The 17,438-nt window shown below is 38.7% G+C and overlaps 1 protein-coding gene across 1 annotated transcript; it reads right to left on the bottom strand.

Moving 5' to 3' along the window:
• Nucleotides 1-3,935: 3,935 nt before the first annotated feature.
• gsc (goosecoid) lies at nucleotides 3,936-7,918 on the bottom strand. Its single transcript, XM_080513206.1, has 3 exons — nucleotides 7,401-7,918; nucleotides 6,447-6,706; nucleotides 3,936-4,509 (listed from the first exon to the last, which is right to left on the bottom strand). Exons 1-3 carry the CDS (start codon nucleotides 7,714-7,716, stop codon nucleotides 4,360-4,362), a joined length of 726 nt encoding a protein of 241 aa, XP_080369332.1. The 5' UTR covers nucleotides 7,717-7,918; the 3' UTR covers nucleotides 3,936-4,359.
• Between the last annotated feature and the right edge of the window lie 9,520 nt (nucleotides 7,919-17,438).

The raw sequence follows: 17,438 nt of genomic DNA, 5'->3' as shown, positions 1-17,438 counted from the left end.
TGTATTTTTACCTTTTTTAAACACCACAACATTTAATTGTAATTTTAAACCATACATCTCACATACTTATCTTAAACTCACTAAAGTTATTCATCTTGTTCCATCTTTGCTATGTGGATGTACATGCATATTCCTAACACACAATATTTCATTTTGGGAGACACAACAAATGTCTGGTGTCACTCCGAGGAAGAACAAAAATAGATACTGAAAAGAATAGAGACTCTGCCCAACCAATAAAAAAAAAACCCCCACCAGGATTTCATACAAAAAGTCCCACACAAGTCCCACAAACAAACACTGAGGTGACAAATCTCCTACTTTGCGAACATTATTTACACAACAGCAGATTTACTCCACGGCATGACTCATCCTATAGATATTCAGTCATGCATCTCTTCTTCACTTTGTCAAGCGAAAGGTTTCCTCACAAAGCGTGAAACGAGCTCGGAGACAATGTTTGACAGTTACTGTCGACGGCTGGAGCAGTGAATGGCTGCATAAACGAGATTGACAGTGAGATTTTTATTCCTCACAGAGAATCTCTGAACTGAGCAGTTCACATTTAATATGATCACGCACTTTCAGAAAAAAAGTGGATGTCTGGAAGTGCTGTTTGACTGTAGTAATGTATATATCATACAGGAATCTTGGAATTTTACAAACAAGCGAAATGTCCATGTTATCGTAACCTTTTGTGGGAAAATACACGGTAGTGTTAGAAATATTTATGACTTTATGAGTCATTCAATGGTGTTTCCTTAGACTGGAAGAAGTAAAATGAAGACGTATGAAGGTGATCACAACAGAAATGACTATTATGGAGGTGTGACTCTGGGAAATATCTCATCACAGGCAGAAGAAAAACAGTTTGATATCAGTTTTCACTTGTTGATTGTTTCCTCCTTCAGCTGAAATGAATACAATTCAGTTGCCGAGTCCGTGCTTCAAGCCCTGCAGCCATTTCATCAGAAGCATTTTTTTTTTTTTTTTCATTCAGAGTTTACAGAGAGGAGATCCTCCTCCCTGAGTTCAGCTGCAGACCATTCACTTCTCTGACCTGATCTGGCTGTCTGGACCATTTATTAATGACTTGACATAATCATTCCTTACTATGTCCATCCTGGATTCAGGTTTCGGCAGACTGAATGTATCTCATATGAACCTCAGTTATGTCTTTTTCTGAAATGAAATATTCAAATTATGACTGTGGTGTAAGGTTTAGATAAGACTTATACATATTCTCACTGTCCACACGCAGATTCAAAGCTGTTCTATATGTGTACTCGTACAGGGCCCATTGAAGTCTTTCACTGCCACGAACACACATCTTCTACCCAGAGCTTACCTATTTTGGAAGGTTTTGATATCATTGTGGTTTCATAGACTGAAAAATGTGGTCGCACGATGGGTTTTGAACAGCCATGTGTTATTGTCAATTCTGAAACACTTTGAGAGAAACAATACGGTGTATTTACACGTGTGCGTGCTGGATGGGACTGTTTAGAGAACTATAAAAAGAACAAACCAGGACAGGTTCCATTTCAGAAATATATATATATATTTTTTTTTTTTTTTTTTTGTACAAAAGCCTCAGAGTCACTGACTTTGCTTGTTACTCAATTGTCTTGTGGAAGGAACATGGGGAAAAGAAAACGTTAAAATTGCTTGCCAGCAAGATATGTCTCTCTCTCTCTCTCTCTCTCTCTCTCGCTCTCGCTCTCGCGCTCTCTCTCTCTCTCTCTCTCTCTCTCTCTCTCTGCCAATGTGTCTTCACAGTCCTGATCTCAACGTCATGGAGTTTTTTTTTTTTTTTTTGGGCCAACCAGCATCTACAACCCTAGCTGTAGAATTACTGGAAATACCTTAATAAAAGTATTGGGGTGAAAACAAACAGTCAAAAGCCAAAACAAGAATTCTAAGGTCACAGGCTCCCAATCTATCGTCAAAACAATCTACTGCAGCAGAGTCATCAGGACAAAACCCTCATATGTATATCAAACAACAGAAATGTTTGTAATTCATATGCTCCACAAAAGAATGATGGCTGTTACTTGTACTAACCTGTGGTATTTATTGAAGTGCAATTTACTTTTTTTTGTTGCTTATGGATGAGTTGTTTTATTATCACGCATAACTGCAAAGTTATATTCTTTCCAGATTCGCAGCTGCCCACAGACATTTCCCTTCATGGAAATAAAATGTATTGTATTGCGCTGAATTTTTGCTCCCCTTTTATGAGGCACACCTTCTTTCCATTTATATTTTTGTTAATTCCTTTCAATTCATCTGACTTTGATTAGTGAAAGTATCAAAAGGAAAGTAGCAAAATGACTCCTTTAAGATGAAAATGACCAGGTGAGCTGAACATACAGTGGAAAGCCGAGAAAAGATGAGAAGCTCATTGCACGGAAACCAATATGAAGCAGGGGAGTTGAGTAAACTACACAGACAAGCAGAAACAAATTATATTATTAAAAACTTGTTTGTTTTTTCATTTAACCTCCTTAATAGTAACTGTTCATCTGAGGCACTGAAATGTGGTATATTTTCTATTATGTGCAGTTAGACGTTCTTACACTAAGCAGTTTGGATAATGGAAAGTACAAAAAGGAAACATGGGCTTGATGGACCTCTCGGCACCACAGATTTGCACTGAGACGATCAAAGGCTTTTTTTAAAATCCTTTTCTAGCAAGTACACAAGCTTGAATATGGTTGTAGATCACTTCAACTCTTTGAAAATGGGCAGCTGCTGAAACTAGTTCCGGTTTTTAGCTGATGTCAAGATGTCTGTCTGCCAGGGTCATAAACACCCCCTTTGCCGGGAGAATTTGTTCTTGCTTCTACGAGTAGAAGGAGTGAGTATATATTTATTATGTATAACCAACTAATGTTATTTATTAACAGCAACACAAATAGTGGCGATGCCGCCTCTAAACCACAACCTGAATGCTGCCACACAACAGTTTCTCTATATTACCTCACACTCCTCTGAATCATGCACATTCATTCCTATATATTTACATTCCATTTGCAAACATCAATGTGATAATGAGCCAGCAGAGTTAGCTGCATTAGTGTCATTACCATTTGATACACCTGTGAGGCGGAGTGATACACCTGTGAACTGTCCCAACGCACTTATACTGAATAGCAGCGATGCAGAGAAAGCTTCTCAGCCAATCAGGTTCTCAGGTGGGAACTAACTGTTGATTTATATTATAATTAGAATGGGATAAATGTACTGGTTTCCTGGGTCCCTCACATATAGACAACATTGTCAAAAAAGAAATATACTTAAAAGAGAAAAAGTCCACATTAAAAACATTTATTCAATTATATTTCTAACTGGTGCTTTCTCACTAGTAAAAAAAACAAAACAAAAAAAAAACCAAACATAAACTGCCATGTTATTTTACATAAAGGGCCTATAACGGGCTGATGTCAACGTAAACAATAGTTAAACTAGTTGAACTAGTTAAAACTACCTGTTTTTACTTGAAACTGATAATTATGTTGCTTGGAATGTTGCTTCTTCATTCTTTCATTAATGTTCTCAGCAAAATGGGGACATTTGTCGATATTTAATGAACAAACCTGTCTTTTGTTGGCAAGTGTTACCTTTTCACCGTTTCCGTGATTACTGTTAAAAGAGGGGAAGTGCTATCTTAAGTCATTTGAATTATAGTCAAACACAGCAGGACTGTTTGAATAAGTATGATGCAATTATTCCTGAAAATAAAATGTTCTTGAATTGATCGTGTGATTTTAAAATAGGATTTGTATTTGGGTTTTTTTTTTTTTTTTTTTTTTCATTTAATTCAAATGAAAAAGCAAAGCAAAAGTCAGTTCATTTTCTGTCACGTCGCAAACAATAAAAAAAGGACACGGTGGTACTTCATTTATATTTTAATGTTTATAGTCGATGTCTTTTTAAAGATGTTTTTCCAATTATTTTTGGCAAAATGAAATCAGATAAAAATGGAGCGCGTTCCTGCTCACTTCTGAGTATAGTGAATGATTTTACAGACTCAAGCGATACTGTCACAAAAAAACGCAGCAGATTTACAACATTTTATATCACAAAGGGGGGGAAAAAAACATTACGATATATTCACACAACGTCCGCTGACGCGAGTAAAGTTACATAAAAAAATATTAAATTAAATATAAATAACTGGCACCATTAATAATAAAATGTAGATTATGTACAACTGTGCAACATGGTTTTTTTTTGTTTGTTTGTTTTTTTTTTAAATCACACCACCAACATGTCAGTCCGCGTCACGGTCCACTGTGAGCGCGCACACGTGGCTTCCTTCTCCTCCTCCTCCTCGTTTTCTTCCTCCTCCTCCTATCAGCTGTCAGAGTCCACCTCGCTTTTACTCTCCTCCGTTTTCTCCGCGGATGTTTTGGCCGCTTTGTTCCATTTCTGAGAGTTCTCTGATTCCTCCGATGAAGACCTCTTCTGCCGCCTCCACTTGGCGCGTCTGTTTTTGAACCAAACCTGAGAGATCCGGAAACACAGAGCAGGTTTTTAAGTGCAGAACGTCTAGCGACCCGCAGCTTCGAGCTTTTTTAAAAACATTTCCAAGAGTTCATAAAAACCGACCTTCTTCTCTCCTGTGTGTGTGTGTGTGTGTGTGTGTGTGTGTGTGTGTGTGTGTGTGTGTGTGTGTGTGTGTGTGTGTGTGTGTGTGTGTGTGTGTGTGTGTGTGTGTGTGTGTGTGTGTGTGTGTGTGTGACAAACATATTTACTCTATTTACGTATCGCTCTCTTGAAGCTTGAAGATGCTTCATGAAAGTCATTTTCCAAATTAAGTACTAGACTGGTGCGCTGTTGTCAAATATTAAGTATAAGAGAGCAGGAAATTCACGTGTTTAAAATTAAAAGGTCTGCACTTGCCAGTGCATCTCAAATGTTTTGTCAGTCTTGTTTTTATGTTGAAATATATTAGAATGTATTAAGAACTACTTACAGGGACTTCTACACTCACAGCGTTAATTTCACGGTGATCATGCGCAAACCCATCAGACGTGATACCTCTGTATTTAGCGTTTCATGTCATGACTTATGTTCTATTCTTACTATTTAGCTTAGTCTATACGTATACCTTTTAACCAGTCCAAAATATGTACTTTACCCCCGAGTTTTTTCTTTTTGGTTTTTTTTTATCGTTTGTTTTCCTCCTGCACATCGAATATGCTTCTTTTTTTGGATCATTAGTGGGTGGTTTATATTGAGGTAAAGTCCATATGAGGTGACTAAAACAGTGAATCTGAAAACAAAATGTCTGAACATATTGAAACTGAAAATTCCTTGTATAGATTTGGTTTAGACATTCCTCAGACCTGGTCGATTTTATTTTACATAAACCAACAAACTGCATCTAGTTCTTTTTTCAGATTCTGTATAATTGGTTTAATTTCTCTCGGTTTTTTAATTATACAGTTATTAATATTATTATTATTATTATTATTATTTCCTCAAGACTGTGTATTATAGTCTACAAAAATCATAAATATGGCGGTGACAATAATTTAAGATTGTACAATTGACAAACCTCTGAGTCGAGCCTCCACCAAATCAAGCTTCACATAAGAATAGATTACTAGTCAGTGTTGACTGAGCAGCTTCTTTCTGAAAATTTTTAAATATCGATAGGTCTAAGTCTGAAGCGAGAAACATCCAAACAGAAATTCAAGTATATCATTTGTAATCTGCTGAGAGAGACGTTTAAATTGATGTTTTGAACTGTAATGACTTCTATTGCAACCTACATTTCTTTATGCGATATTGTAAATAAATGTATTGTTGTTGTACTTTGGCCAATGCAAAAATAGATCTTCATCTCAATGGGACATTTAGGTAAATTAACCATGGCAAATAAACAAGATAATGAATATTGAATCGTTTGAATCAGTCAGTTTGGTTTTAAATGCCATATTTACAGTTTTGGAGCACAATTCGTTATGACACCAAAACACATGGTCGAGTCAACGGTTAATATCTAAAATATATGTTTTTGACATGATTAGATAAGGAGATAATTCATTTTAAATTTCCTGAACAATTATAAGGGTATTTTGCTCGATCCAGTTTGTATTTTAATCTTTAATTTATCTTAAGCACTTATTTTGTTTCATTTATTTTTTACAAAAATATTTAATAGTCATTTGAAGACAAATGCACAACGATAAAATCCGCCAAACCATCAATAAAATGTAAATAAAATTCAAACTGTGTTCTCTTTAAAATGTTCAGAGACCAAACACGTCAAGTAAAAATAGAAAACAGTGATTATAGGAACGTGTGCATTTCATAAAAGACAAACTACTAAATGTGACGGGAAATGAATCAGAATAAAGTTTCCCCTGAATCGAATGTATTTGATGAGAACTTAAATAAAAGTTCAAAAAAAACAACAACAACACTTGTCTGACCTCCACCTTCTCCTCCCGGAGGTGGACCTTGCGGGCCAGCTGCTCCCGCGTGCCGACGTCCGGGTACTTGGTCTCCTGGAAGAGGCCCTCCAGGGCCTCGAGCTGCTCGTCGGTGAAGATGGTGCGGTGCCGCCGCTTCCTGCGGCAGTGCAGCTGGTTGAGGAGCTGCAGCTCCGTCCGAGAGAGGCTGCCCATGTTCATGTAGGACATCATCTGGTGAGGGACCGGGGAGATCAGCACCGAGCCCGGGCTGTCATAAGCTGGGGAGACACACGTGGAAGGGTTAAGTGGTGAATGCAGGTCACTCTGCTTGCAGTGTTGACAAACCCATAAAGTACGCACATAAAAAGTCTCCATGGTCAATAATGACGTGTTTGTACTGATATTAATATGTGAAATTACGACATGTATAAATCTCTTGGGGGGGGATCAACAGCTATTCTGTCACATTCGATCACAAATATATGACATCAAAAGTGTAAACAGGTCCGTGACATTTAACCGTAGCATATCGACAATGACAACAGTTTTTTTTTTTTTTAAAGGATCTGGCAAATGTGTTCTGCTCCAGATATGAACTTCACAAAGTTTTGTGCGTAATTGCGCGGAATAAAACTGTGCGTAAAAATATTTTAATTCCTCTTGTTTTGGAAACAAGGTTGAGTATATTTAAATCATATGACATCTGTGATGTCATGTAAATAACAATTGTATCGTCACGTCCCCCCCGCCCATTTATAATCTCTAGATTTAATATTAAAATGTGGCCTTTAATATCCTATTAACAAGACAAGGACACCATTTTTCTTAGTAATGTTATTTTGAAAATTAAAAAAAAAACGTAATTTATGATCAAAGCCCTTTAATGGATTGATATTTCTTCCCTGATCTCATGATGTTATGCTCTTAAATTCCAGTAAAGCATTGTTCAAAGCCGAGTCTGCGTTGCCCTACCTGTCGGGATGCAGGGGCATTGCTGAGCGCTGAGGCCGGGCACAGACCCGCAGCACGGCGGCCCTCCTCCCGCGCCTTGGACGTGTAACTGTCCGTAGTAGTAGCCGTTATATCCAATCCTGGTTCCGTTCACAGACTGGACCCCCGGAGGAGACGGTCCACACGTGGCTGAGTACAGTCCGTTGTAGTCGGTGTAGATGGAGTCGGTGAGGCCGGCGGACAGGACCACCGGGCCGCTCCGGTGCAGCAGCAGCGGCTCCTTACAGCTCGGCCGTCCGGACAGGATGCTGTCGATGCTGAACATCCCGGCTGGCATCACAGTGGCGCGCGGGTGGGAAGCGAGGAAAGCGAAATGTGTCAAGTTAAACCGTTTTTACGCACCAAGATGTCCTAAACTCAAAGGCTTCCCTGCTCCGTGGAAAGACAGAAAAAAAGAAAGAAAAAAAGTTTCCTAAAACTGCGTCATGATGACTCTGGAGAGGAACTTTTTCTCTCCTGCGTGTGTCGCGCGCTGCAGAGGAGGACTGGTGGATTTGAGGGGGCCAGCTGCGCGAGGGGCTGTTCTTATACCCCGCTGACGTCACGGCGGAGCGGGATGAGTTGCTGAAGCCCGTGAACCCGTATAGATCTGTGTATTGAGAATTAATTCAATTAAGATAATCCGCACTGTTTGCAGACTTTTGGGAACGCCGCTGCTGGGTCACAGAGCCTCTTCTCCATGATAATCCGATTGTTTCCTTGTCAGTGAGGGCATCCTAATCTGTGGAAACACATTTACTCTGGTATTTACTGGACGGGGGTCAGACAGGACACTTTTTCATCCGTTCATGTGGAAACTAACGAAGCGAAATCCATAAAACAATGCATCACTTCTTTGATGCTGTTTTATAATCACAGAAAAGTTGGATGATTTAGAAGAAATGCTTATTAAACTGTAGACTGTTGAAATTTGATTTTTTAAAATGTTTTTCGAAATTAGAATAACATACCTGTGGTCAAATCTAATGAAGAAGGAAACCAATCTTTAAATTTATGTTTTTATTCGGCACTATTATGGCTATCACTGGAAGAAGGCTGATGAAACTATAATAACACTGGTCGGAGGAATTACGCCCCGTGCGTAAAGGTGCAGCAACACAGTAATCAGTCGTTTATTTGTTTGTCTGTTTCTTTCCTCCACATAAGTGGATGCATATTAACTATATTCCCATGTCAGACATAAGTGCAGAGCATTATACCTGAGACTCATCTCATTATCCACCCTCCGCTCTCCTCCCCGCGGGGAGCAGATCCGCGCGTTTCCTCTCCGGCAGCGGCTCTCTCTCCGCGGGTCAACGACGCACAACATTTCCCCCTGACCGGGATAAGATAACGGCCTATTATCGCCTCTGTTTAGGCCAGGAAAAGAGAACCTATTGCATATTTACGCAGCCAATCAACATGAGCCGAGTGGAGGAGGAGGGGGTTGGAGGGTGAAGGCCGCTGGCGGCTGTGGAGGAACGTGGATTCTCAGTTCAGACCTTAATGGAACTCGATGATTGCATTTAACACTCAGTGGGGTCTTAACACGTGCTCGTGTCAGTGCCGTTAGATAAGTTTGTGGTGTGAGAATGTGCCGTTTAGATATGGGGGATGATTATCGACGAGCGGACGCACCGTTGCAGCTGCGGGTGAAGTTTATTGTCCCGCACTAATGCGTTAACACACCAGATTTCAATCACCTTTGGAGATGAATCCCACGTGTTCTCCTGCATGAAAAACACCAATTACCCGCAGGTAATTCTTCATATTGTTTTACGTGCCTGTTAAGCTGCTGTGCATACATTTATTCAGTGTGAATGTAAGATTTCAACCGAATACTGGAAGAAGATGTTTTTTTTAATATGGAAAGCCGCAATTTAAAATGTTGTTTGTTCAGTATTTGACGATCATTATTGGAAAGAACAGGCTTTATTTGATTTTGGTTTATCGACGTTTTTGCATTCTCTCAATTGTTGTTGTTTTTTTTAAGATTTTATGAATCATGCTCAACATCAGCTCCCGTCCATGCCAAAAAAAAAAAAACATTACATGAAAAAATCGTATCATAATTGATGCACTTTGCTCTATGAGCACAAGAATGAATGTTTTATTTTTATTTTGCTGTAAAATATTTATTCTAAAATATCAGGTTGCCAGTGAAACAACTTTTGAATATCAACAAAAAATGATTAATGATGACCACTTATTACTTACTCACCTCCTCTTGCATTTCTTTTTTTAACTCTCTGTCTCTTTTCTTTTTTTTCCCTTTTTTTTTTCTTTGGTGCTTACAAACTGCTTTTCACACAACGTGAAACATATCTTCTCCTGTGAAATGTGTGACTCACTCACACTGTCCTTGTCCTTTATTACCTAGCAGCTCCTCGGGTATCTTTCACACCACCAACTCTCCTGCAAAAAATTTATTTTGGGTTACAATCACCCCCCATCTTTCAAGAACAGTCAACATTTACTTGATGAAAATAAATGGAAAAATAGAATACTGGGACTTGGGAACCAGGACTCAAGAACTTATAAAATACCATTAGATGCCATTTAAAATTAAATTACTATATAGTTACATGATTGTTCTCATCCACAATGAAATATAATAGACACGTCTTTATGGTCATCACTAAAATTTATATCATTTAGGATCCGCAATATTCTGTTTCTTGAAACTTTATATTCAGCTGTTAGATTGTGTTGTTTTTGCCTGTTTTGCTTTAAAGTTTGTAAAAAGACTTGACAAGTTCAAGCAGTCATCATTTAATTACATTAACTCAATCAGGGTGTGTGTGTGTGTGTGTGTGTGTGTGTGTGTGTGTGTGTGTGTGTGTGTGTGTGTGTGTGTGTGTGTGTGTGTGTGTGTGTGTGTGTGTGTGTGTGTGTGTGTGTGTGTGTGTGTGTGTGTGTGTGTGTGTGTGTGTGTGTGTGTGTGTGTGTGTGTGTGTGTGTGTGTGTGTGTGTCAGTGCTGTCTTCTCTTTGTGCACTAGATCTCAGCTATGGTTTTTTACTTATTCCATACATGTGTTCAGTAATATAAGAGGCAAAGGAGATATTGTAGGTTTAAAAAATGAATTTAAATTTTATTCCATTTCCACATTCCAGCTCAAATAATTTACAAGTGAATATCATTTCATTGTGACACCTTTTATTTTATATGTACCAGAGAACGCAGATGAGTTTTTCCTTCCTCGAATGTATGAATTTGTTAGAAGCTCCTGCTTTTTGTCACCTTTTCAAATGTGGACACATGTTTGAAAAAAATAAATAAAAATCTTTTCTGTAATACAGTCACACTGTGATTCCACCCCAGTGGAAAGTGGGGGAGAGAGAAAAAAAAAAGAGGAACCAATGCTGTTATTATTTTCACATTTATTTCTATATTTCTACTTCCCAGTCACAGTGAAAGGAGCAAGTCAAAAGGGATTGCTACAAAACGAAATGTCCATTTGAAATTAAAAGCTGTGGAAAAGCACCGTGAAGGCAGCACTTATAGGTGAATAGAAGTGTCAATCAGGCTGCAGATGGAGGCTGAAGACTCACAAAGCCGCAATGGCAGATGCATCTTTATAACAGAGCCCTGATCTGTAAAACCTGGTTAAATAGGGCAAATAAAACAGGGAAACTTGGTAACGCATCTTTCCAACAGAGATACTCAGACCTTTGCGTCCTTTTGCATCCAAGTAACGTCTGCGAGATTTACACAAAACATTAGAAAACACTCAGATAGATAGATAGATAGATAACTACTGTTGTAAAATATAAAACTGTGATTTACTGTTTTAAGTTTTGTCCATGGGATGATTAGATCAGAAAAAAGAATGTATTGTATTAATCAAGAGGATGAAATGACATACAATATGTTACCCAACAGTATTTTATTTTGTATCATTGCTGGACTCCACATTGTGCCCTGCAGGGATTAGCATATGAGAAACTTGAGCTGAAATGAGGTTTAACAAAATGGGAAAAATCCAAAAATCTTTTACAGGCTTGTTACAAAAACAAGCATCTGGTTTACGTTTGTTTTGGTTTTTGTGATTTTTATCGAACCTAAACAGGAAATTTGAATGACTTCTTTATTCTATTTTTTCTCCCCCAATTTTTCATCTTTTTAAACATTTCATGTCACCGAGCCATTCACACCTTCTTTGAGCACTTACTATCAGGCGTAACATAGAGAAATGAAACGATATGTCCCCATTTTCTTCTGTCACAATTCTTCCCACGTTTATGTTGTTGAAGGTTTACGTCGTTTACAACAGCGAGGTTCAGAGATAACTGGTTAAAGGTAGATCCAAAAATGGTTCTTTCTTGGTTAAGAGAGCCAATACTCAGGTTCTTTTCAAACTTTTCTTTTTGCAAACCAATACAGAATAACAATGATTGGGATTTGTGTTGCAGTGCGGGAGAAGTTTTACCTGCTCAGAATGTACAAATACTGAACAAAGCAGCAGGAATTCCTCAAATGTGCACATAACTGGACGCTTTAGAGGCAGGTTATGGCTCACTTGGTACACAAGTTATCTAACAACCACAATGTCGGTGGTTCAGTCGCCCTTCTGAACCCCAAACTGCTCCCAATGGAGGTTGGTCACCTTACATGGCTGCTGTCACCATTGGTTTGTGGATGTGTTTGTATCAATGAGGGAATGTGGTGAACAAGCGAAATTGCTTTGAGTACTCCGTTCATCCTGGTTTTGGTTTATTTCACACTCTTCACATTGACTTGGTTTGCTTGTTTGGTGCAGATAGAGACGTCTCCACACAACGTCAACAAACTCTCACCGCAGACACATCCCAATGATATAATAGTGCAGGATTGGTGCATTTGATGGAGGAATCACACACACATTACAAGATGATGATTGAATAGTGTTCAGTAGGATATGGTTATAACACCTTGGAGTTTCATGTCAAGATAGTATATAACCTTCTTATTGACTGACTGAAGTAAAGTCATATAATAGTGTGTACAACATTACATTGCAGGACAAAAAAATGAGGAAAAATGAAAGACTGGGGCTCGGTTTGTATGTGATTGTGTGACTCACTTTGCGTGTGTCCTCTCACAATGTAATTAATAAAATGACTGGAATCCGCGATTTGGAGCTGAATGTGTGCGATCTGCTGTTCCTGCGCTGTTCAGTCTCCAACATGATGCTGTCTGTTGTTTCTTTGTCTTTTGTCCTGTATCTTTCTTTCATTACTTTTCCTCTCGAGGCAGACAGATGGTCTGGTTCTGCTGTGAGTTTCTTCTTTGCACTGTTGCTGATGTTTACTCATGTGAGTGATTGTTGGCTTTTATTTTTTTTTCTCCATGAGACAACATTTGGATTTGACACTTTACAGATGAATCTAAACTGGATTGAAGATTACATTTGAAGCAGATTTCCACATAATATATTATCTTTTTTCATTTCATCTATGTACTAAATTCCAGGGTAAGAAGTTATATGTAAAAATGACTAATCAATGTACGATACAGACATTTTACAGTGTTTAAAGATAACTAAACATTCTGCCTCCTGTTTTACAAATACACGTGTGGCACTTGAAACAATCTGTGAATGATTTTATGCATCTCACACAATTGTAGAGCATAGAGAGATCACATTATGCATATTAAACTAACATAATGTCTGAACACGGAGAGGTGGAAGGTTTTGCAGTTTTTGCCACATGCACTGGATGTGAAAAATCATAGGGAGTAATTGAGTTTTGAACACATCTGAACACTAAGTGTGTGTTTATCTTTGTTCCTGAACAAGAAGCATTTAATTCTTGTAATTTTGAAAGAATGGTATAGAGATGCCTGTTAATCTGGGCCATCTTTCTTATCTCTGCGCCTGCGCGCACACACACACACACACACACACACACTGGAGTCAACGTCATCCACATTTATTGTACATGTCAGGTCTGTCATGTAGAGTCTGCAGATGTTCACACTAGTTCCCTTTGTTGGATGAGGCCGTGTTGCGTTCACTGTCCGCTATGAAACCCATGTGTTCCTCAGAACCATTCGCCACAGTTCAAGGAGGCAGCACACCCCACTCCCGCCTCCAGCCGCTCATCATTCCCACCGCCACCCCATGAAAACCGTCTGGTTTTTCAGACCAAACCACAAAGTGCCTGTAGGCCGACCACAAATTTAATATCTGCCTCACACATCAAAGGCCACGAATCGCAAAATGTAGTTTTTGTTGGGTCGCCACGTACTTGACACATGAGGTTCAAGTAAGTTGTAAATGTAGTAATCCTTTGCACAAAAAGGCTTTGGCCTACTGAAAAACAAGTGACAGTGATGAATGATGCATTGAGGCTGTTCATTCTCAAGGCGAAAAGGAATTAACCTCTCCTCCCTTTTAAAGTTGCATGAATCCAAAATCAGAACAGTTTCACTGCCAGTTTTCAAGATTTTACGGATCATGTCATCTCTGTAGATTATCTTCAAGACGATGACGGCATTCACGTCCATATTGAATTATTAAATGAACCGGGAAGTACCGCATATCAAAACTGTTTTCCATCATTCTAAAAACCAGAAAATACACAGCTGCACCTTCATCTCAGGTGATTATAAAAAGATTATAGAATATACTTTCGTGCAGAACCGTGAGTGTAACGGTACTGTTGCAGATTATATATAAAGACCATAGGTTTATGTATATTTTCTTCATACTTTAAAAGATGCAAAACTTGGTTAATTTCATTCTATAGCTTGAGATGGACTGACTGCAGCTCTTTGAGGACAATTAATCTTAGTTGTGACATGTCAAAGCAGCCAGTCATGCTGTATACACATTACACATAAATGATGTCCATTTAATCAGGATTTGTAAGTTCAAACCTTTAAAAAAAAAAAAAAAAAAAAAACAGAGAGTGGGCTGCATGAGTTAAAACAGTACAAATAAATCAAAATGTGCCAATTTCCTACAGTTTGGTCCATGAAATGCACGTTGGGAGCATTTGAGCCTGTCTCACATTGGGATTGACTTTCCTGAGAACAGCCCTGAACTGTGAGCAGCAGCACGAGCTCAGGTTTCAGGAGTCACATGAATATACAGACTATTCAAAGAGGGGGTGAATGGAAACATGTCCATTTTCAAAATGGCAGCGTGGTACCTGCTATTGAGCCCCTGCCTGCGTCCAGTCATTTTCTACTTAAATGGTTTCAATTCAGTGCTAACGTCATGCTGTCAGAGGACAGAAATGGCCCGGCCACTCTCTTTCAGTGGTCATCAATCATTCATTATAACTAGAATCCATCAGCCAATCCTGGTAATTACTGATTACAGGCAGCCAGTCATGTGGTGGGATCAAGGAAACACACACACACACACACATACACACACACTGCCATTTGACTGTGTGTCATGTCAGGAATCAGAAACACATTTACACATTAGAAGGTCTGAAACATGCTCTCTGACTTCCCCCTCTTTTCACAGAGGTGCTACTTAACACACTTTGGAATTATAAGAAATTCAAATCAGCTCCGCAGGCTGTGGCAGGAACATAATGAAACCTAGAATTATTCTATCAAAACAAGCCGGCGCAGACGTGGCCAGGATGGATTGAACACATTAGAATTTAAACCTCGGGCCTGTCTTAACACAACATGGCACTGCACTTTAAGATGTCGTTTACATATCCACATGGGATTGTCGTGGTCGTGCGTGGAAAAGTGACCCACCGTGTATTTACATCCCGCTCCATCACTTCTAACACCTCAATATGCATCTTCACTTCAATACACGTTTCTTTAATCCATCCAGTTTCGTCGCAATGTTGAATGTGTTTCAGGATAACAATCTAACACAGATTCTTTAAAGAGTTGAGTATATAGTGTCACGCAAATGTTAAATTAAAGACCAATGAAGCAACGACACCAAACCTCAGCGATGAGGTGTTTTTCACCGGAAGTTTTCTGTTTGGATTTTTGTCAGATTAAAATAAAGCCTCGTTTGTTTGTGACGGTTTTGAATGACACCGACATGAATCGGTCACAAAATCTGATCTGCATGTCTGTCATCAAATATAGACATGCAAAATCTGTGTATTCCAATATTTAGTATTTTTGTTTTGTTTTTTTGTTAGATGCAGCCATTAAAAATGGATTTATTCACTCGTTGAACCTCTTTTGGGAGCAATATCATGAACCAAGCACTGTCTTTGGCTTGGAGCTGGGTTTTCTTGTTGTTTTCCACTGAGCTTCAACTGGTTGGCATTTTCCATCAGCTGAAATTCCTCCTGGAGAGATACACTGGTATAACCTGGGGATTATTTTACACCCACGCAGCCCAAAATCATGATGCTCCCTCCAGCATACTCCCCAATAAGCATGGCGATGCTTATTGGGGAGTAAGCATCTTAAGATGGAGTAAGCATCTTATGCTTTATTTTTCTTTAACGTTGTAATTTTATCAACGTACAGACATTTTATGTTTATGTAAATCAGAACCCCCAGCAACTACAATTATGCAAATATTCACTGGAGACCCTTTATGACAGAGGCTAAAAAGTATACATAATATATAGATATTAAAGATGTATGGTACATTCAAGAATAATAACAGGTTTTTATTACAGGAAATAGAATTACTTTTTGTTTAGACGCCAGTTCTTGTTGCAGCTACAGAATCAAGTTATTAGTTCACTTTATATTATTAAAAAAAACACAAAAAAAAAACAAGCAGGAGCCAGGCAATGGAGTAGTGTTTAGCGCTTTCACGTCAAAGCCCTGGTTCGAGTCTGGGCTTTAGGGCCGCTCTGTGCATATTCTCTCAATGTCAGTGCAGGTTTTCCCTTGGTACTCATGTTTTCTTCCACAACCCGAAAACATGTGTTTGAGGTTAATTGATGACCTTGAAAATGCCCGTAGGTGTGAATGCGAGTGTGTGACATTCTGTCTCTATTTGATGGGCTGGTGACCGGTCCAGAGTGCACCCTGCCTTCGCCTATAGTTAGCTCCATAAAGAAGTATCAACGATGGATGTAAAAAAAAAAAAAAAAAAATAGATAAGTAAAACATGAAGAGTCCAAGCAGTTGCCGGCAGTGCAGCTGTATATAAAAAAATGCTCAGTTGACAGTGAGGTAGTCCAAAAAAAAGTGAGTTTCACTTTGTGGATGTGTGTTTATGTCTATGGATGGAAATGGTCAAGGAAGTTTATTGGTAACATAGCCTGGATAAGTTTTTTATTGAGGATATAGGAAACATTGGTTCTTAAGTAGTTTTATTTTCAGTGCTGGGTACTTTTATCTTAGAATATGCTCTCTCCAAACTCCGAAGGCGGTAAATATAGTCCTTCATCTGCTTATTTGAAGTCAAAAACCTTTAAATGCTAATGAAAAAGTCACGAAAGACAAATCTGTTTTGTTTGGCTTTTTTTTTTTCCAAAAATTGTGATTTTGGGTTTACCCGCAGTTAGTTTTTGTTGAATTTGGCTAGTTGATGCGGCTCTGGGGGAAGAATTTATTTGTGGTGAGGTGGCCGAATCCGTCCTGCAGCGCGACCATTCACAGCTGTGCCATATCTGCTATAACTTTACAACCACACACAGCAGACGTTAATATAATTGATTCTCTCATTTTTGTGGCACCTGTTCTGTGAGCTTGTTTGTTGGCAAGAGGCACAACCAAGGCAACATTTTTCTATGTAAGCAATGCTGCAGAAGTTTCGACTCGAATCAAATCAAGCATCTGTGGGATGTGCAGAACAATCATGAGTCCCACTTAAAAGCATCCGGGACTTCATGGATCTGATAAAGCTGCAGAACCGCTGCACTTTTAAACCTAAAGCTATTCAAGAAGAGACGTTGTGCTTTAACCATCCAGAACGTTTGTCCAGAATCATTTCAACAAACTCACAAATAAAACATACAGTTTAGTTACAGATTATTTATTTTAATCATTGCTAAACCTGCAAACCACTTAGAGTTTCAGGGTTATAAATACAGTTTATTGGAGTCACATCTCTCCGGTTGATCTCATATCATTGCAAAAT

Source organism: Blennius ocellaris (genome assembly GCF_963422515.1).
Source record: "Blennius ocellaris genome assembly, chromosome: 17".
NCBI lineage: Eukaryota > Metazoa > Chordata > Actinopteri > Blenniiformes > Blenniidae > Blennius > Blennius ocellaris.
This window is presented reverse-complemented; position numbering and strand designations above follow the sequence as displayed.

Coding starts and splice junctions, on each gene's coding strand:
- gsc (XM_080513206.1), bottom strand. CDS start 7,716: ATGCCAGCCGGGATGTTCAGCATCGACAGCATCCTGTCCGGACGGCCG. Junction 6,707..7,400: donor ATGCCCCTGCATCCCGACAG/GTAGGGCAACGC, acceptor GTGTCTCCCCAG/CTTATGACAGCCCGGGCTCG. Junction 4,510..6,446: donor TCCGGGAGGAGAAGGTGGAG/GTCAGACAAGTG, acceptor CGGATCTCTCAG/GTTTGGTTCAAAAACAGACG.